General features: G+C 45.6%; 1 protein-coding gene across 1 annotated transcript; it reads right to left on the bottom strand.

Annotated features, from left to right (window-relative positions):
* Nucleotides 1–21452: 21452 nt before the first annotated feature.
* LOC121838199 (uncharacterized protein K02A2.6-like) lies at nucleotides 21453–22322 on the bottom strand. The gene has a single exon (XM_042294294.1). The coding sequence runs from the start codon at nucleotides 22320–22322 to the stop codon at nucleotides 21453–21455; it is 870 nt and encodes a 289-aa protein (XP_042150228.1).
* Nucleotides 22323–22530: the final 208 nt, after the last annotated feature.

The raw sequence follows: 22530 nt of genomic DNA, 5'->3' as shown, positions 1-22530 counted from the left end.
CTTAGAACAATCACATTTTTCGATAGATGTTTTATACTACCTCGTGCCATTTCGTGCCGACTATTTAATAGTGTAATATTTTGCACGTGTAATAAAATGCTTTCGAGACCCGGTGCTCTGTGCAGCTTTTATTTTAGCTAATAAGACACGCGTATGTGACTAAAAGCGCGTTACGACGGTCGATCCACGCGCGTTGTGTTCGCTTTGATGCGCGCCCCCGATGGCCTTCCTTTGCGACGTCACGAGATCACTACGGCCTTGTCTTCTAGGAGGTGTTACTCGCACGCGCTGGCAATACAGTTAAAACAAAACTCGGCGAAAAAAAAATATTTTTTTTTAGTCACATACACACCATTGTATTTTGCTTGCCTCCCGCTTGAAGCTGAAGTTCATAACAAGAAAAAGTTGAAACGAAAATCGCACATCGTTTCTTTAAACGCTCCAGGGCGGACAGACCATAAAGATTTAGAGTACACACCAATAAAAAAATCGGCGTGCCAGGCTTGCGAACACTCGTTCTCCGAACAATACCGTTAAGGTTGTTTCACATGCTGCGATTCTCGTCCGAAATTGGTGCGATTTCCAGTAAATGTGCGATTAAAATCGCTGTCGCACTGTCGCAGCGGCTCTTCGACTGGTTTCCACCAAGTTGTTATTTTGTCGCAGAGTCGGTGCGATTGCTTTCCCGTCGACCGAAAAGCTTCCAACCTTTCATTAGCCAGCTTCCATGAGCGATAGCTGCGTATTCAAAAATAAATTTAGATTCCTAAAAGCTTTTGGTTTAATGCTTAATTATTGGAAATTTTTAGTTACATATGGCATTCGTAAAACAGCTGTGTTCATTAAGACTTTTTGTATTTTAGTATTTTTTTTAACGCGGCAACTAACCTTGGATAGAAGAGCCGGCCGCGCCGACAGAAATCGCGTGCTTTGTCGAAACATGTGAAAACAAGCATTGCGATCGCACTCGCTGCGTCGGCTGTCGCAGCTATTTTGTTCGATATTAGTCGCCGCGTGTGAAACAGGCTTTACTACTGTCTTGGAAGAGACAGTCGTACGACTCATGGCATGGCAAATGATTAGAGACGCTTTGTCCGTCCTAGACGAGCAGATGCAGGAAGCAACTGCGGACGACTGCAGTCAGATGAAAATTTTCACTCTGCATGCAAAGCTCGTGTATTTCACAGACAGCCTGAAAATATTGATGGCTCGTTAGTTCCACCCGCAATGTATCTAAAACCCAAGCCTCATTATATCAGCATTACTTATCGGAAGGAAGTCAAGTGAGCAGCTTGACGCTTGGGGCCCTCCGGTCGCGACTGTTTCCCGCTCTTTGGAAGTTGGCACGAAACCTCAGTACCTTTAGCGTCTCCATCCGCCAAACACGGCTCGCCGGTTGTGGCTTGTGTTACTAATTACATTTTCGTTCTTTTTTAATGATAATGTCTCATAATTGATACTTTTACAGACTATGTTGAACGTCAATTTTTATTTTGTTTCATTTGTCTGAAAACTTTCCCAGGGATTACTGTGCCTGCATCTCTCCTCTTGACCGAACTACATTGGCCCAGCTAAGAGGAACCAGTCCCCTCTTAATATAGATGGACACGAATGAATTTTAGTGTCGGTCTTTTCGGTTTAAAGAGACCAAAGAAACGGCTTCCTTGGTCTCTCTTAATATATTAGTGTCCCTCTAGATGTTGTTATTTTATTTTTTTCATTTCTCAGATAAAAAGGTTCTGTTTCCCGAAAAGCATCGCCGTTCCCTCTAAAATCAGAGTTTCAGCGTTTTTAAGGGGACCGGTTTTAGATTATACGAACACCCCGGATTAGATGCATCGTTTACATAAAGTAGCAATGAGGCCCTTCTTTTGGGGGAGTTCAAAAAATACAAGAATGAAGCTTTATATATCATGTAACAGGCTGAGAAACGCGAACTCCACCCGAGGTTGGATATAAATTTTTTTTTTTTGTAAAACACGTTTTACGTGAGGCTAAAATAACACATACTGAAATTTATATAACTTCTTTCATGGCACAATTTTTCATTTAAATATATTCCACGCGTGTCCTTCGCTTGATGATATTGGGCTGGGGTAGGCCGTTAGCCTATCTTCGAAAGAAGTATTTGTTTCTTTGTTTCAGTCTCACCCCTGGTTGTTACAAGTCGCTATACACAGTAATTCTTTTTTATTCAATAAACGTATATTGCCTCCTCTGGCCCCTAAATAAAATTTATTCTTCTTCTATAGCTTCACTTCAACCAATGTTCGAATTTCTATGGTATTTGTGACTTTTAAATTGTATAGAGCGAAAAGTGCTCAACAATCTGTAAAAGCCACCCACATGACTGTTGTGAGTACTAGTAGTAAAGATATTTGTTTAAATTACCCCCTTTTCTGGTCTTTTACAGCTTCTCAAAAGCCTTGACAACACAGCGCCTATTTACACCATAAAGCGCTCCTTCGGCGGGAACATCGAAGCTGTTGCAGATTATGACGTGCTGTGCGTCAAAGCTGTTAAAGTGTTTGATAACGACACAGCGGCACAAATCTGCACGACATGTAAATTAAGCACACATTCAGAGTAAGTAATATAGAAGACTGTAATCAAGAAAATAAGATGGTCACGATCATTTAATAAGTTTAAAATATAGGAAGGAGCCAGCAGTAAAGCCCCGAAATAAAGGTAAAAACGGAATATTCGCACTTCTTATTTGCTATGTTTCAAGTATAGCGTTTATTGTAGGGTTGATACGGCTATACGAATAAGTGAGGGCCAGCTTGTCCCGCAAAGCAAAGCGACCCCCCCCCCCCCCCCTCCTCCGGCTAGCGGCCGACACCATTTGCCTATGATAAGAGGGAGCGTTGTCGTTGATCTCTGTTTTTTTATATGAAGAAACTTGTCCCAGAAGAAATTAGCCATTTACTATTTTAGACAGGGCTGGCTAAAACTAAGCTGCCTCAATTTTGCTGGCAGCATCTGTTAAAGTGACGGCCTCATTTGGGACAGGAAGTGCCGCTTTCACGGGATTTTCCCCACTATGTCGTCTTGCTTCGTACTTGACTATTCGGATAAATGTTCTGTTAAGAGTTCTTCGTGTTCGGCTCACTTTTTTTAATTTTATTTTTGCGTAATTTTTGGTGTGTAAATATGGATCTCTTGGAACCTTTGCCTTTTTTTTCCCTGTGGATCTAATATTTCGCTCCAAAACCACGTGAGATTTTCGCTGATGTGCACGGAGCGATTACTTTAGGAATCGCCCCGAGCCGCACCAATAGTTTTTCTAATATGAAACTATGGTGTTTAGGTGAGTAAACTGTAATGCAAGCATGCAAACAAAAAGTTTCTGAAAACCATACAAAACGGTGACAATCGGGAAAGTGAAATTAGGCCTTGAAGATAATCTGAGAAGTTTAGGAAAGAGTATGCTTATTTGTCAAAATTACGTTGTAGAAGATTGCAAATAGAGTAACTCCCACAGAAAAAAAAAAAAAAGAAAACTAGGTATCGACAGGCTCTTCTATAGGCTTACTAGAGGATGCGTTGTGTGGATACATGTAAAAATTATTCTGAAGCAATTTGAGTTTAACAGAAAACCCGTGCACGCATTCCCGCCGACAGGCTGATATGCGCTTTGATAGGTAGTGCTTCGGTATGCTAATTGCCCTGGGGTGAATTGAAGCCCCTTGCACTGATCTCACTTGGCCAGCGGGAAAAGTGGGTAGAGCCGTGCTCTAATTGTCATAGCTTTGCAGTAGCGAAAAAGCGTTCACCCTTGTTGCCACTGACAGCGCATGACCATTGGGATGTGGTAAAATTACCTTTCCGTACTGAAGGGGCTAACGGGTATTCCAAGAGAACTGCGGAACAACTTTATGTAGGCGTTTATAAAAGCGTAGGGTTTAGACATGTCGAAGCAGTGAGGCCATTAGTCATTCGAGCCTTTCGCCTCCTTTAAAGCACAATCTAACGCGTTTATTTTAAGTGTTAACGGTTTTTGGTAAATAAGCGGCCCAATCACCCGCAAATTGTTTAAAGCATTGAACGCTTTGTGACAGACCTTGATCCCATAAATGTGTCCCTTCGTCTGTCGGTACATCCGTCCGTCCATGCATTTCCCCGCTAAATATGACGGGGATATTGACGTCACGTGCCCTATATTCCAATTCACTTTCCACGCTAAATTTAGCGTTACAATCGACATCAACTGAGCTATAAAAATTTGGTTTCTTAGCTAAACTGAGCAGGAAAAACGACGTTCCATGACCTTTTACGCGACGTTATTTATTTGGATTGCAATATTCATTTGTTTTGGTTGAAAGGATTTTCCTATTTGCGCGTCTGGATTATACGTGCTGCATAATACGCACATATGCAAGAAGCGGTGTTAAGGTCAGTTAATTCGACATGCCTTGTAAAACGCAATTTCCAAACTTATTACGCAGCTCCAATTGGGTACGCGGTCATCGTTTTGCAAAATGGTACACATCTACTTTCGTATGCCAAAACAAAGGTGGCGAAATCTTAAAAGTTCTACATAAAACGGCAGCCGTGCATTTCTTTTTCTAATGCCGAAAATGGAATTGCAGTCAAAACTCTTTTTGTTTCATTTTCCAAATGATACCGAATCATAACTGCGTCTGACGGTTGTCAAACATGTTTTCTTCATTTAAACGGTTGCGTAAGTGGGGTGTTGTTTTACATTTGAGTATTTTAATAATTTCTCGGCATGTCTGATTTATACCATGAACTTTCACTGTAATATTTTTAATAGAGATATAAGTTACTGACGTTTATTTATGACTTGTTAGCCATGATTTGACTCTCAAAATACTTTCCCTTTTTATTTTTATTTATGTTGTAGGACTGATTTTGTTTTGTATAATTCCGTTTGACTACTAGATGTTGCTGAACTTTAGCTGGCGTAGGCTCTTTCAGGCATCTCGCTTTAGAAGCGTGCGACACCTAAAGGGGGCGCGCCGATGAACTGATGTGCACGCCAAATGACTCTGTTGTGAGTCGCACCGCGGCGCCACTGTCTCGTCGCACGCTTCCCATTACTACTCCGCAGCCGATCAGATCGCGGCGTTGGATATTAGGAACGCCGAAGAACGAATGAGGTAGCGAGAAGCATGAACGTAATAAGCCGCGCCTTGACCTTCTCCCTTTGTCAGTGAGAACGGCAGGGCCTTTTTGTATTCAGGCTCCTCGTTGCCCGATTCGTTCTTCGTCCTTCATAACCTAACGCCGAAGTCTCATTGGCTGTGAAGCGGTAATTGGAAGCGTGCGACAAGACAGTGACACCGCGGTGCGGCCTCCAGCAGAGTCATTTGGCGTGCACAACATATAAAGCACCTCGATGTGTTTGCGTTTGCCTTGCAAGTAGCGTCAAATGCGCCAGTGCACGAGGCGACGAAACCCGTGTTTCGAGTGGCCCTTGGAAGCAAAGGGCGGTGCAGCACTGGAATTAGCGGCGTTTGGAAGCGAATGGCAGCGGAGCAGCCGCTGTACTCCACCCTTAAGCTGAGACTAGAAGCTCCGCCTCCCGCGCGAGCTTTCTGCCTTTGCTAACGAAGCTGTGAACGAGCAGGCAAGCGTAACCAAAGCACAGCGGACGCCAGCGAGGTCGCGCTGAAGGCGGAGCTTCTAGTCTCAGCTCAAGGGTGACCGGAGTATAGTGGCGCGTGTCTTGCGCATTTCCACAGCAATGGTTGGCGGACTTGTAAGCGTGAAGTTTGTCAAGGGACTTTAACATCATCATATGGATTGGCGCTCCCCTTTAGGTGTCGCATGTCTCGATAGCTGCCCACGACGCGGTAATCCCGGGATTAAAAACCGCACTATCACTAAAAAAAAAAAAAAAAAAAAACAACAGAACATTTGATCCGGCGTTTAGCTAGATTCGATCGCAGCGCGCCGTTTCTACCGCAGTGGTAACCCCTGGACCGATACATACCAGAACGAAAGAGAGGGAAAAGTCGCGCAATATGCCTCATTCACACTGGCAGTTAAATGTATTTGAGAAGCGATTATGAACAAAGAAGAATCAGTACAGTTACACGAGCATTTGATGAATGATGAAAACGAGCGGATGCGCTTTGCGGTTGCGGTTCAATTGTCTGTGTGAATGCAGCAGTACTGCGGCTTCCTCTTGAGAGGTACAAACGTAAAAACACACGTAAGAAATAGAAAAGAAATGAAAGCCGTTTACAACTCGCTGTAGAAGGCAGCTCATGAAGAGGAGGAGGGAAGGGTACTGAGGGTCACGTGGCCTCGGGGGGGTCACGTAACCTCGGGGGGGGGGGGGGGGGGAGGAGGTCACGTGACCTCGGGGGTCACGTGACCTCGGCGGGGGGTCACGTGACCTCCAGCGAAATTTTTCCGCTAGATTTAGCGGGGAAAATTTTCCGCTACGTTTAGCGGGGAAATTTTTCGGCTAGATATAGCGGGGATATTTTTCCACTAAATTTAGCGGGAAAATTTTTCCGCTAGATTTAGCGGGGATTTTTTCCCGCTAGATTTAGCGAGAAAATTTACCCATAATGCACCGCTCGGTTGCGCCGACGGCGACGGCGACGGCGACGCCTCTCAAGCCGGAAACGGGCGCCTAAGAGCTGCTCTCTAAAAACAAAAAGCAAAAAAAACTTTTGGCTGGGATAGCTGACGAGTCGCTCAAAATCCCGAGATCGGTCTTTTATCATAATTAAAAAAATAGCGCTAGGACGACGGAGGGAAGAACGAGAGACAGGAGAGAGCGCTAACTGACAACTGGCGTTTTATTTACAAGTCGTCCTTGCGCTATATTTTTTTAATTATGTTTACCCAACTAGCCCATCAGATGATTTTATTGTATATTTTATCGCTCTTTTATCGTGTGCTAACGCTAGGAGCAGGGCATCGTTCCCAGTGATCGCTATGGCAATATGCTTAATCGTGCTTTCCCACTCCGGGGACGCGCCCACCAAAAGTAACAGAATCTCCTACACCGTGGAATCGGCCAACATGGAGCTGCGCAAAGCCAGCCGGACGAGGAGTTGCAGAGACTGAACGGCTGCCTTCTAAAATACACATCGTATTTCGATTTGCTTTCTAGAGCGCAGCTCTTAGGCGCCCGTTTCTGGCTTGAGCGGCGTCGCTGTTGGCGTAACTGCGCGATGCATTATGGGAAATGTCCCATAATGCACCGCGCGGAACCCTCGGGACGTCATTCGTGACTTTCACGTGTGACGTCACGAGGGTCCCGCGCGGTGCATTATGGGATATTTCCCATGATGCACGCGTGGGGAGAGGACGAGGGGAGGGCAGGAGGACGGTGACGGGGAGGAGGGGAGGAGGAGGACGAGGAGCAGGAAGAGGGAGGAGGGGAGGAGGAGTATCAAGGAGGATAAGGAGGTGAGGAGGAGGGAGGAGCGGTATACCCTCCCCTCAGTACCATTTCTTCTTCCTCCTCAAAAGGTGCGCTCTAATTCGGCGTTACAGGGCGTTGTAAACGTCTTTCATTTTTTTCGTTCACCGTCATTCGCAGAAGAAGCTTGTACAAACCGTGTGCAAACAGTCATAGCTGTCTTTAAGAACTCGTAATTTTTTTTTTTTTTTCAAGGGCGCGCGATCGCTGAAAAAAAGCACAGCTCGTAGAAGTCAAATCTTGCGGTCTTTAGGCGTGACCAAAGGACATGCCTTGGCAAGCCGAAGTGCTGCGTCTCTGAGCCTCCGCACGCTTTGACACCGATAAAGATTCGACACGGTGTGGATATGCTAACCCTTCCGGAAAATCTCACGAGTGCAACGTGCTTCTGGAGCCGCGTTTTACTCCTTTTCGACGACGGTATTTGTAACTTGCCGTACTAGCGGACCAGAAACGGGTTTGATCAAAAAGTTTTCCAAAACGCTGTTCCGCTGCATTTTGTGTTGCAATGTGACGTGAGTATATTGGTTCCAAACAAGCAGGTTTCGAAAATAGACACGGTTGATAGTGCGGGATAGCACCCATTGACTCCGTTCTTTGCTGATAGCAGCCATTGATCAGTGCTAGCCACTCGCCAAATCAGCTGGACGGTTCAAAACTCCGAATGAACTAAATATTTTGGTTAGCCTTTACATACTCTCAGTCGATGAATGTCCCATGCAACCCCTTAATTTTTTACAGGAGTCCATTTTTATGTAGCTATACGAAGGAGGATGGAAACACAATTAAGGGTTCCTGTCCTGGTAAGTGTCTCTTGTTCAGAAAACGCGTAAAACAACATAAATGGCAGCTAAAAGGACCGCCAACCCCCCCCCCCCCCCCCCCCCTCGAAAAAAAAAAGAAAGTTGCTTTATGTGATTAGATAAATCACGCATGCCACAAAATTATCTCTCCCCAAAACACACACAAAAAGAAAAAAGGAAGAAAACTATAACGCAATATTTACCACGAGACCGGTTTGAGAAATTCTGAAACATGCCTCTATTTCGGGGGCGATGTGGCAACCATTCTTCGGAATCGCACTAAATATTTTGATAAAATATTTTCTTATGATATTTTGTTTGTTCGACATACACGACTCGTCTTGTACACGTTACTAGAAAAAAGTAATCGATTACAATTAAAACTACTCTTTTTAGAGAGTATTCAATTACAGTACTTGATTACTCGAGAAGAAAAGGCATTGGCCGTAGCATGAAAAGGTAACCGTTAGTTTTTCGGTTACTTCAGTTTTTGAAGACGACAGATTTTCCGGCGGTTTGAAAACTGGTCTTTCGTACTTTTCATTATTGTATTAAAATTATCGAATTATCAGCTACTTATTTTCTTCATGGATGAATTTCGGTAAAGCGATCTTCAGACTTGGTTCAGAGATTCTTTGGTAGTAGACTTGTAGAAACAAAGGCCCCCATTAGAAAAAAAGGAAGGGGGAATAGTAATGGTTACAAGTAATTTTAGTACTTTCACAAATAATCAAATGACACTCCTGATACTTCGTAATAAATGTGTTCAAACGATTACAAAATTTGCCCAAAAAGTAATTGATTACGATTAATTTGAGTATGCTTGTAATGAGTACCGTACAAATCTGCAATGCGGGGCCAAGAAAGTGGTTTTGGGAGTTTATTGTCTATTTAAAGGACTACATAAAAAAAACACAAAAAGCTTTCGTAGCAACAGTAACATGTGAATCGCTCATTTTGATTAGATTTGCACGTGTTCTTACAAATATGCATCTAATCGGACGCCCAAAAAACGTATTTGCCCTTTTGTGTGCTTAGGTGTAACCATATCCTCGTGCTTATTAATGGGATGTAGAAGTGCAATTAAGTCATGTATACCTGTGTTATAAAAAAATTACGTTCATTCGCCTTTTTTGTGAATATATCTAAAAGCAGCGCATATAGGGTCCAGGTCTTTTTCTTTTTTGGCTCCGGGGGGGGGGGGGGGGGGGGGGTTCCACAAGTAGCGCGACCCTATCTCCTTCGATCTCCTGGAGGATCATACTCTTCAGTCGTTACCACTCTCTGACATGCAACATTTCTGGGTACCTGTCATCAGAACCAGCAATGACATCCCCCCAGCAAAGTGTCATGAGCAAATAAAGCACAGGGTGTCACAAAAGAAAATTTACACGGTCTTTTTACCGCAAAAATAAACTAGGCATCGTCGAACGCTCATTCTCCGCCCAAAGGTAGCACTAGCGGTCACAACCAGATGCCAAAGTTTCAGCCCGATCCGATAACCTAATCAAAAGTTATAAGTGATTTTCTGAAACTTTCAATTGGAAAATGGAGCCTGTTTTCGCCTGGTTTCGGTTTCTGGTGCCATAGAGCCCTATGTATTTGAAAGCTCCGTCGGCCGCCATTTTTCCATTGAAATTTTCGGAAAATCACTTATAACTTTTGATTCAGTTATCGGATCGGGCTGAAACTTTGGAATCTGGTTCTGACCTCCAGCGCTACCTTTGGGCGGAGAATGAGCGTTCGGCGATGCCTAGTTTATTTTTGCGGTAAAAAAGACCGTATAAATTTTCTTTTGTGACACCCTGTACCTCGGTCTCTTAAGCTCGTTCACACTGCCCCATTTTCTTACGTTAAGTTACGTTACGTATAAGCCACCGAAACCTTCGTCTCTCGAATATCACGTGTCATGCTTTCTCCTTAAACGGGTATCCTCGCTTAACATGAAGAACAGAAATCCCGGTGCCTTCAATGTAATATTTCGTAACGTAACTTAACGTAAGCAAATGGGGCAGTGTGAATGAGCCCTTTTAGAGCGCCTCTAATGCCTAAGCATTAAAGAGTGTAGAGGCTGCCGCTAGTATAGTAATACGAATAGCAAATATTGACAGAAGACGAGCAGCAAACAAGGCACAGTCACAGGCTCAAACCGAGCAGCCCAAGGTCTGAAATTGCTATAGTCCGTTTACGTTTAACGCCTCTTCACACAAACAGTGCAGCGCTAACTCAGCCTCTAGACGCAGCACTCACTCTTGGTGCTAATTCAGCGGTGGAGCAGGGCTCCGCTGCATTTGACCCGGCTTTTGTTTGTTTACACCCACGATACTGCGCTAACTCAATTGTGAGTCAGTGATGACATTAATGCTGATGCAGACCTGACTTTGGGCTAACTCAGCGCTGCAGTCCTTGCGTGAGCCAGCCTTTAAGCCACGATCGCGTGCTGTAGCCTTCGCTGTCCCTTCTAAGGCAGAGCAGTCTCCACGCCCTAGATCGCAGTCGAACTACACTGTAAAAACTTTTTGCCCCATTTTTCGGCAAAAGTTGCAGGTTCAATATTGCCGACATGTTTTCCGTAATCCAGAATATGGACCGTCTGTGAAAACAAGACATATAATTTCGTAAAATGACGGAACGTCCGTAGCTCACTTTACGAACTATTATCCATTTTTCATTTTACGGGAAAAGTTGCCGGTTCAATATTGCCGACATGGTTTCCGTAATCTAGAAACTGAAACGTCCGCAAAAACAAGGCATATATTTTGTAAAATGACGGAATGTCTGTAGCCCACATTACGGACAGCTATCCGTAGGAAATATAAAAGCTGTTCGCACTGAGTAACGAAGCACTATACTTTTCCGCCTTATATAAGGCCAAAGCTACGAGCCATTCGTACCACCTGCACCTCCGATACATCTGCAGACTCCCCTCGCAGAGCTCTAGCCCTGCCAGGGGTTTCACCTAATGTATCAAAGGTGCAGGATTGGTGAAGACGGCTCGTAGCTATGGCCCTCAAAAAGACAGAAAGGTATAGTGCTTCATTACTTAGTGTGAACAGCCTCCATGTCCAAGTAAGCCGAAGTCACACGAAGCTCTGGGGTACAGATTGGTATGGAGAGTTCATAGCTCCGTCATTCAATATATGCACTTGTATAATCTTTCATCCTTAGACAAAACATGCAAGCGTTCATGTTTTGCGAAAGAAAAAGAGCACAAAACCTGTACTACTCCTTGCCAGCATTATGTTGTGTGAGATCAGCTGTTCCTATAGGCAACAGCTGAACAAACAAAGCAATTAAGAAGTTTCGCCACGATACCTTTATTGGAAGAAGGCATGCCTTGCTTTAAGTTTGGAAAAATTTTACATTATAGTTGTCCTTGCGCTGGCCATCTAGATGCCCCTCCTTGCTTGTGCTTAGAGTTGTCCTTCAATTGAAGACATCTTCAGTATCTTCATAGTGCATGTAAGGGCAGCTTGAAATAAAGAACAGTAGAGGATTCGAAATCAATAGACAATCACGACAAATTGTATATGACATACATGGTTAAAGTCTGCAAGCAACGTGCTTATCAACTATCCCAGCTATCCACCTTTCTTTATGATATACAAAACAAGCCTTTCATAAATTGAACCAAAATAAAATTTGCATTGACTTCAATATCTAATACAAGTGTTTGAGAAATAAAACAAGCAAACTAAAATTGCACAACTATTCAGTGATATTAAGCACATTGAATTCAGCCGGATCTCCCTTAGTTTACACAGTAGGCTCGCAATAATTCAAACTCGGATTTTTAATACTTCTGATCAAACAAATTTCAAAAACTTGGGTTGTCCTGCTATGTTTTCAATGTATTCATAAGCCGCTTAACTCGAATGGCGCTTTCGTGCAATCCACACTTTTTGTTCTCGCGGCACCGTTGACAGCACTTCTTTCTGAGCACTGTGGAGAAGGTGTTGCTTTTCCGCAGTGCACCGGTGCTCGGTACGAAGTACACTCAACGAGGCTAAAGCAGAGTAGAGCCGTATAAAGACTGTTTTACTGAAAGTTGGTGAGAGGAAAGGGGAAAGGACTACTGGCGTTTTCCCCCTTGCTGCAGCGTTTGAAGAGTGAAAATTCCAGATGAGAGGCTTCGCCGGTGTTGGGTGTAGGCATTGCTCGCACTTTGTTTGCGCTTTCTTCTCTGTTTTAAATTCCCAAACTTAATTAGAGCTACGGGCTTTGATAGCGACAGTCCCCCGGTCATAGGGAAATCATTGCTCGGTTATAGGCTGCACGAAGAACGACAGAAAGCGTCGAAAACTGCCGAGGACCTATGTAGCTTGCATGGAATCCGACAAGACGAGTGCGGCTGCAATGTCTTTAAGCCCCATCTCTTTCCACATGACCCCGAAAAGACCTTTCCCCAACGCCATCCTCTCGACTGTGCTCGGAACATTTTGTGAATGAAGCGTGCACTGCACTTAATGCTGTACCGTCAATGAACATGGAGTACGCTCGCAAGGTGCGTGCAAGTGTTCTCCTGATAATTGCTGTTTCAGCTTGTAAAATGTTGTAACAGAGTTTATCTTAATATTGATATTTTGAGGTGTTGACAATGATTTTATTTTATTATCTAGAGCACTTAGTTGAAGGCTGATTACCGCTGTTGTGTGTGGCTGGAAATGGTCGAAAAGCTAGTCCTATTGCTTTTCCCTCAATCGCAATCTCCTGCGCGATACCAGAGAGCCGTGAACCTCTGTTGACCGTCACAGCGCGACTAGATTATTTTTATTTTCAAAATTAGTACCTATTGTAGCTGGAAAGAAACCTTCAATTTATGTTGCTGAAAGTTGAAACATGCTCATGCATCGATGTTTATAAATGTAGAAACATGCTCCTGCATAGGTGTTTATAGACGTTTTATTTGAGGATCCCGTGCCGACAAGTGTGTCTTTTGTCGAGAACTGAAAACAGCAAAGTCGAGATGCGCCTATTGCCGGAGCGAGTCGATCAATGATTCAACGATTCGAAATTGATGCATGAGCATGTTTAAACTTTCAGCAACAGAAATTGAAGGTTTCTTTCCGGCTACATTATGTACTAATTTTGAAAACAAGAAGAATCCAGTCACATTGTGATGGTCTACATAGGTTCATGGCTCTCTGGTATTGAGCAGGAGATAGCAATTCTGGAAAACTGATAGAACTAACTTTTCGAGAATTTCCAGTCACACCCGGCGGCGGAAATGAGCCTTCAACTAAGTGTTGTGGTCGATAAAACTGAGTCATTGTAAACACTTCAAAATATCAATATTAGAATAAATTCAGTTACAAAAAGTTACAAGCTGAAACAGTAATTATAAGGAGAAAACTTGCATGCACCTTGCGAGCGTACCCCATTTCATCGATTGTACAGCGTTAAGTTCGGTGCGCACTTCATTCACAAAATGTTCTGAGCACAGTCAAAAGCATGGCATTAGGGAAAAGTATTTTCGGTTTACGGACGCAACCCACTGTTGCCGGAAATTGCCGGAAATCGGGGTCACGTGGAAACAGCCGCACTCGCCTTGCCGGATTCCGTACAAGTACATAGGTCCCCAGAGAGTATTCAACGCTTTCTGTCGTTATTCGTGCACCCTATAACCGAGCAATGGTGTCCCGATGACAAGGGGATCGTTCACGGTCGCTTTCACGCCGCCTGCACACACAAGAACACGACACAAACGCTCCAAACAGAAAGGACTGAAGAAGTAAAACGAATCGGCGAGCACTCACCAATTAGACTCAACTCCACAGCTGGTTCCACGGGCCCGCCGGCACCTAATACACTTCCTTTTTCCAAGAACGTTCTTCGATGTTCTTTTCCGAAAGATTGGAAGCGCCCAACATTACGCCCGAAAGTTTGAAACTCGCTTTGTTTTTGTGTTTTGTTACGATGGTGATGGCGATGCGGCGATGCTCGTTGGTTCTGGCCACCGTGGTTCCGACCATAGAGTTATTATAATGTACGCTAGAGGTTCAACTGGCGCTAGTGTCTATGCGACTTCCGGGAGGCAAATTGAAGCAGACAGCAACCAGTCTACTTTTGCGGTGCTCCTGTGCATTCCTATGGGAAAACGCGCTTGCATTTTGTCTCTTCGCCGAAAAATAACATGAATAACTTTTATTATTTCAGTTGTACCGGATAGTATGTACATTTATTAATATTGTAAAAGTGTAATTGCTTTAATTACAGCATTTTTCATTACCACTGAGCGATGTTAAGCTTCGCTATATTTCAGGCCCAAACTTATGTTCCATGGCAGGTATGTAAAGACAAGCGACGATTCTAAGCAAACTAACGATCGAAAAGAATGTAGAGTGTGTTCAAGGTTCGCTAGCAATGCGGTGGCGCTTATATATTGCTAATATGCCCGTCCGGTCACTCTATGAAAATGACTCCGTCGTGCATCTTTACGACAGTTAAAAAACATTCGAATGTAAGAAATAAAGTACGTGGACTGCGAAAGGTGTGCCTTTTTATTATCTCCTATGCCGGGCAGTTTTTATCGGGCACCTGTTTTCCGACTTTTCCCTATTTGTAAATATTTAGAGCGTGCGGTTGATGATTTGAACCCAAAACATGCATCTTTGCACATATTCATGAGCAGAAAGAATAAAGCAGTACTTATTTATTGCAAATCGGACTATATTACGTGGCTTTCAATTTATTTTGATCGCCCGCATGCACAACGAGTTACTTATTCAGTGTTACTGCGTAGTTCTTGCCGTCTCTCTTGGTCTTCCACATGTCCTTCGTCCGTTTGACACGTATATCCCCCATGGTGGAAAGCGCCGATGCCGTGTTCGCGCTAACAGTGTCCGACAGTGCACATAAATACATGTACGAAGCGGTTTTAGCACCGTTTTTCATGCCACGAATTTCAAATAAAAACGCCATAACCGACCAATTATTTCATCTGCGTGACTGAGAAATGTTCCAATGTGCCAGTACGTACGAAATATTCGTGATATTTGCTCTTATAATCGAGCACAGCGAGAAAATGCACTCGCTTTATCCCATAGAAATGCATTACCGGAAGTCAATTTCAGACTGGTTGCTGTCTGCTTCAATTTGCAGCAGCACACTAGCGCCAGTTAAACCTCTAGCGTACATTATAATAACTCTATGGTTCCGACCAAGCTCATTTGACGCAACATAAATGTGCTTGCTTTGGTCAACTGAATTTCAAATTTTCAAATACAAAAAGTTGTTTTAACATTTATATAATTATTTGTAATAAACCATGTTTTAGTGCATTGTGTACTAAACTGAAGCTTGGCCAGGCTTGGCCAGCTCGGCTTCGTTTCAGTTTATCATGGCGGCGACCACCACTCAACAAGCATGCTATATTGTCAGCTCGCCGGAAAGAATATCCAGTCTTCTTGGAAGCAAGGGCCCTACTAGGGTTGCTCGGACGTCGTCGGCACCCACGAACCGACTCGGCAAGCCTCACGTCGTTGCTTGGTGCCTCCACGTTTCCGGCGATGGATCCCCAAGCCCTGGCCTCAGCCGTATATGACGTAGCCGTTGAAAAACAATTTACGACAACGCGGTGTCTTTGGAATGCCATTACTACGATCAGTGGCTCTTCAAACTTCAGTAGCCCCCCTTCAATGGTAAGCTCTTCGATGTGAACGCTCTTACCTTCAGCGTCCGGAGACTGCTGCGATTTTCCGACGAGAACGGACGTCTTTTCCGGGCTCCGCAAACCCTAAAAGCTGTACGTGATACTGGTATAAATATCGCCTCGCACTGTCGGCCCGCCGCAGCACGTCCAGCGAGAGATCGGCTTGCTCGAGTCTCGTTCTGTGAGCGGCGCGCCCGTTTCAGCTTCGAATATGGCTTCAGCCGACACCGCCGCTTCGCGGCTCACCAATATCTCTGCATCCATCCCGAGCCAGGACGTGAAAATCCCCCTAGAGGTAGATGAGCTAGGTGGGAAATGGATCACCCCTAGAAAGCCCCGCAAATCTCGTCTTTCGGCCCACCCCAACCCCGAACTTCACGCAGTTATAGTGCATCTCCCAATCCTTCCTGCTAGCGCAGCTGTGCAGCCTCTTGGCATTTTGCCGGCGTTCTTGCAAGCCGCACAGCTCCCCGCACAGCTCCTTCACGCAAGGAAAATGGACACAACAGGTTCAGCCATCATCACCTTCATCGGAACCCATGTCCCTTACACAGTGTACTACCGTCGCCTCGAATTTCGCTGCCGTCCCCTCAAGCCTCGAGCCCATCATTGCAACAACTGTCTCGAGTACGGGCACCGTACGCTGGCCTGCCCGGGCAACCAGTGACGCTGCCCCACGTGTTCCACCATGCACCCTGGCCCACCCGGACGAGTCTCATCCCTGCACACCCTGGTTTGCCTTGCTTCAACTCGCAGTGTGGTTCTCAAACAGGGCACTTGGTCCCGAATAAGCTGCTGCACCTTCACTCACTCCACGAGACGCATCCCTCAACCGTTCTAGCGGTATGTAAAGCGTGGATGCAGGATTCGGGTTATGACAGTCACATTGTCGATTGCTACACTGGAGCACTGCTTACAGAAAAGATTGTGCTAAGAACTGTGGAGGTGTGCTAGTCGTGGTACCTTTACCATTACCCTTTTTGGTGACGCCGCAACCTGAAGCTGGAACCTCCCACAAGCATGGCAAGGTGTTGCTATGCTGTGCATGATGCCCGGCTTCCGTGAAAGCTGAGTCCTATGATTTGCCCGGCGTGCCACTGGTGCTGATTAACACAAATTAATTAAATGTGTGCATACTAGAAGTCTTCCAGTTGAGTCGCTCAGAGTGTAGTGTACACCATGGAACCATTTCCAGTGGCCCAAACGCTCGACAGTTCAACGGGACAGTGTGCTCAGTGCAATTGTTCTCAACATGTTTATTAATCGTGATAATGCCTGCCTGATATCGACTCCCCTGCTGCTACGGATGACCAGAAATCACGAGGGTTCGCAGAACAACATCGACAAGGTCTACTATAAACAACCACCTATGCTTCTTCACATAGCATTTTAAGTAGTTTTGTCCAAAACATGCGGAACACTGGGTCTTTTACTTTGCGTATCCAGTCAATGAATGAATGAATTTGGAGTTTTCTGGCGCAGCAGCAGGCGTATCCAGTGGAACCGGCCATAGCACACTTAGGTGTTTTCCACAGCCCTGGTCCTGCCACACCTAAAGTATTGCAGCTCCATATGAGACTCCTATGAGGTTGATCTTGTAAGATCAGGTGAAAGTGTTCAGCAAAAGAAGGCAGCTTACGCTATTCTTCGGCAGCCAAGCTCTCTACGGATCACTCACTGCTCTGACATTGGCTGGAATTCTGGCCCTTCACTTGTGGGCCAGAGGTGACCTCAAGTGTGGCCCTTAAGTGGGTCATCTTATTCTGCCTCCTAGACAACGTTGTGGAACTGCAAGGTCACGTGACAGCACTGAAGGGAGTTGTTCGCCAGAATTGTGCCGGTGCCTTTCAACCGTTTCCTACCATAGAGCAACAACATTCCTTCTTGGTGTGGTCTTCACTGTTCTGGCAATCTCTCTTTGTGCACTCATGCAGAACCCCCCTAACAATCATCACAAGGTCGAAAACTTCTGTCGGCATGCAACTCGTCAGCTTCACCCTCAGTGAAGTGAAGTACCTATGTGCTTTACTGGGAATTATGAACTTTTACTTAATTTCTATTCGGTTTTTTCCATCGCCCCTTTTATCTGTTCCTTTTGCAGGGTACGGTAGAATTCTTGGTAGCCCTTGGCCTCTTTACTATAAGGAATTGCTTTTAGCAGGATTAAACGTTAAAAGCACATTTAACGCTTTTATCCTCTACTATAGTATGCATTGACACACAACTGTATGCAATTTTATTCTACCTATCACTGTAAACAATTTTCTCCCCATTTTACGGAAAAAGTTGCTGGTTCGATATAGCAACAAACGGGTTTTATGTCCGTTAACTAAGAAACGGACACAGAGTCCGTCAGAATTACGACAAAAGTGTTTGTAAAATTACGGAAATTTTTTAGTGTAGCTCGCGCTTGTAACTGTGAAAAACGAGAAAATGCTCGGGGAAAACTTTCGAACAGAGCAGCGAACCGCCTTTATGCCTTTAGAAAAATATGCATAGACGCTCTAAAGGGGTACAGAAACGAAATGACGTGACCGCGAGCTCTCCCTCTCTTTCTCTCGCTTCAAAGTCGGCCAGCGAGAAGCGGATTGCGTATCGCGCTCGTGGCGTTTATAATTCCTGCACTGCCAAGGGTACTGTAGTTTCGAGCGTTGCCGCTTTGTGGCGTCACCGCGTGACAATCTCGCCTAGTACTAATAACCGAGGATTGTTCGTTCTATCTTTTCCGTTACGTCAATCGAGCATTCAGTTCACCGTGTTAGTTTCACACTGCACAAGTAGTACCTCGAGGGAACTAGTAAGTAAAAATAACCGTTAATATCCAGCGGTGGCAACACATGCAATCTACGGGGGCCATATTTGAGGGCGCTATTGACAGCAAATCCGGTAGGGGGAGGGGGGAGGGGGGGGGGAGGCATGATTGGTTTGGCAGAGGTCACCGTGGCAGATGTATACCCGCATCCTCAGATCAAGCCCCTACCTAACGTCTGCAAAGAACTGCGATCTTGATGGTGTAGAATGCACGTTGCGGAAGCACTGTGGATGCTTTAACATGTACAGCGCAGTAACCTCATTATCGTTCTTCGCCAAGTCACATTCAGGTCTGAGTAATTCCACGAGCGAGCCATACTGCCACGAACTGGCGCTGCTTCTTAGGAACTCATGACGTGGCGGTATTCCAACGAAGCTTCAGAGACCACCACCAGACGCAATTTTGAAATCTGTTTATTTGTTTCAACATTAGTTTTCTTGACTTTCCTGCCGGCAGCCCGGACACACGAGTGCAGGCTAGTGTTTCTGGGTTGCCGGCACAACATAGACCACAGCTAAACAAAAGGATAAGCACTAAAATTTCGTTTCCGTCCCCAATTTAAGCACATATTAGATTACAGTTGTCATTCATGACCTTTTCTTGTCTTACCGAGATACCGACCTACTGAAACGGCCGTTGTAGGGCCTCCACAAAGACCTATGTTGGGGAGGACACATCAGAATCTAAGATGGCAATAACTTGACCTGCAATGATAATGATGAAGTGAAGAAAACGGAATAACAGGTTACAAAAACTGAACGTCGGTAATGGCGGCACCCATGCACAGCTGCTTTCAAGCGTCTATACGTATATATAGATGAAGAAGAACGGCCCCGGGGAGTCTCCATCTTTACAAGCTTGTTCCGTTTTATTCACAAAGGACTCGTTACAGCTACGAATGACTCAACATAGGATGCCTCTGACCTATAAGCGTGACACACGATAATCCCCAATGACATTTAGCCGAATATAATCTTGGGAACCTGCAAACCCCAGCACGCACAGCATAGAGCGCAACTCCGAGCGTGGCGCTTCCACGCGCGACGTGGCCAGAATCACGACCTCATCTACCGATCGCCCAAATATTGTTTGGCTTTCAGTGCCATATAAAGTTGCACCTGGCGCGTATATTTAGTGTTTGACTCAATATTTGACTTTTAACATGATGCTATATGGGCATTTTGTAATACGTGGTACGCTTCCGAGCATACATAGAAACACATATGCGCGCATATACACGTACGTACATATACGCGCGCACACACCGATATAAGCAAGAAATACACTCAACGCAAACGCATGCATATATATGAATAAAAATGGAACTGGGTTTCTGGGATGTTTCCAAGCAGACTACGTTGAAATGCGATAACATTCCTGCATTCTATGTAGGCTTGCTTCTCTCTCCTGAGCCAAACGTCGCTCTCTCTCCCCCGGCGCTTCTGGCAATGTCGAGCCAACCCGTCCTAGATGCTTCGGCTGTAGCGCCCCTCTCGTGACGTCGCAAATGAGGGCCGTCGGGGGCGCGCGTCGAAGCGCCGAAGAGAAGACAACGCGCGTGGATCGACCGTCGTAACAACGCGCTTTTAGTTACATAAGCGTGTCTTATTAGCTAAAATGAAAGCTGCACATGGCAACTGGGCTAGAAGACATTTTATTACGCGGGAAATATTACACCGTTCAATAATTGATATGAAATGGCACAAGGTATGCATACGAGACGCCTACACAAAAATGTGACTGTTTGAGGTCTAAAACATTGAGTCACGCAATTATTGGTGAAGGAATGCATATTTTATACATAAATACTTCGACAAAATGGCAAGAAACGCAGTGATTGGAGGCAGCAAAACTATAGTGCCTGGATCGCGTCTCCGACTGGTGTGTTTAGCGTCCTATCCCGCCCATACATCAAAAGTGGCCCCAATGTGGCAACAAATGCCGTCACAGAAGCCGGAGTTTCATGCTGTTGCCTGTCGCGATCCTGGCGGTTGGCCGTAGAAATGCTGGCGAAAAGCACGAGCGAACGTGAGTGTCGCTGTCGTCACGGCGTCCCAGGTGTAGAGTAGCAGTCGCGGTGCATAAGCGGTGTGCTACTACTGCGTGTAGAATGAACGAGGGGCAGCCATTTCCATTCCCTGGATTTATTCTTCCTCTTTCTCCTTTTCCCCGCTGCTATATGTGTTGCACGCGCACACATAAAATCAACATCACTACATCACTTCCCCCCAAGAAGCAGACAAATGGCCAGAACGAAAGGCCCATTAAGAGCAGACGTAGTCCTTGAGTCGTGCAGGAGGGCACCTGGTACGGATCGGTCGCGATGTTCCTGGTGGATCAGGGGCAGGGGCTTCAACAGATCGGTCTCTTTCGTCCTCCCCCCGAACGAGGCGTTGCTCGGTTTCTCGATCAGTCGGGTCTGGAAGCGTTCCCCTGCAGCCATCTTGAGAGAGGTGTACATTGAACCACGCGTTGTCCGAGTCACAGTCACCTTCGGATCCTTTGCTCGTGGTGGGGAGCATGCGTTTAAAAAAACTAGCGTTTCTCGTTATTATGGCGTGATCCCGCAGTGCCGTAATTTGCGTCCCCTTGACATCGATGACCTGGTATGGCTTGGGATCATAGGCAGGGGTCAGCTTGTTTCTTTGGTTTTGTTTAGAGAGAACTCGGTCTCCCACGGTGAGGTTGTGAGGCCGGGCGTGCCTACGTTTGTCAGCGTATATCTTGTGTTTTGTGCGATTTTGGAGATCTGTGTCTTGCCACTTCTGAGGTGGGTTGTCATTGGAGCAGCTTGGGAGAAGATATCCCATGGACCTGCCGAAAAGCACATAAAAAAGGTGGGGTTCCAGTTGCTGAATGGGGTGTTGCCCTGTAGGCCCTCAAGAATTCGCCCAGCTTGGAAGTCCAGCTATTGTTTTCCAGTGTTGTCGCTTGTATGAACCGGTTTAATGTTCGCATGAATCTCTCCACTTCCCCATTCGCTTGCGGCCAGTGCGGTGTAATACGCTGATGGTGGAATCCTAGCGTGTGGGCGAATCGCTTGAAGTCATGGCTCTGGAATGGGGGTCCGTTGTCCATTTTGATCACCTTTGGAATTCCGAAGATGCTGAAGATCTTGGTGATGCTATTGATGACGGATTGGCTGGTGAGCGATGACAATATCTTTACGACAGGATAGCGGGACGTGTCATCCATAAGGACCATCAGGTATTTGCCGTTTGGAAATGGACCGGCGAAGTCAAGTGAGAGGGCTTCCCAAGGCCGACTGGGCTTTTCTGGAATGGCGATGGGGTCGGCATGTTGGTACTGAATGGTCGCTTGGCACGGCATACAGGTTTTCAGATATGTTTGCACTTTAGTATCGAGATGAGGAAACCAGACCTTCTGCTTCATGAGCTTGGTTGTCTTGGTTATCCCTTGGTGCCCCACATGTGCAAGAGATATGGCTCGTTGCTGGAGAGCGGCGGGTAGAACGAGACGAGTACCTTTCAGCAGCAGGCCATTGTCTGCCACAGAGAGCTCGTGTTGTATTGACACAAAGTCCTTGAGAGCTGGGTTGCGCCATCTGGCAGGGCTCTTGAGGGCAGCGATCACCTCCTGTAGATGTTGGTCACTAGCCGTGGCCTCAACTACTTCTGCGCTAGTCATAGCTTTTGGAAGATGGCATTGAGCAATGAGGTTGACATACGCATCAGTGGCATAAGCCAGGTTGGCATCAGCGGGAAGGTCTGGCAAGGGATGGCGAGACAAGTAGTCCGAAGGGTTGCTGCTTCCACGCGTATGTTCCACTCTGAAGTTATATTGCTGAATTCTCAGAGCGAGACGCTCAAGGCGTGCCGAGGGAGAGGCTCTTCGA

This window comes from Ixodes scapularis, unplaced genomic scaffold, assembly GCF_016920785.2.
Source record: "Ixodes scapularis isolate PalLabHiFi unplaced genomic scaffold, ASM1692078v2 PGA_scaffold5__190_contigs__length_132052651, whole genome shotgun sequence".
Classification (NCBI taxonomy): domain Eukaryota; kingdom Metazoa; phylum Arthropoda; class Arachnida; order Ixodida; family Ixodidae; genus Ixodes; species Ixodes scapularis.
This window is presented reverse-complemented; position numbering and strand designations above follow the sequence as displayed.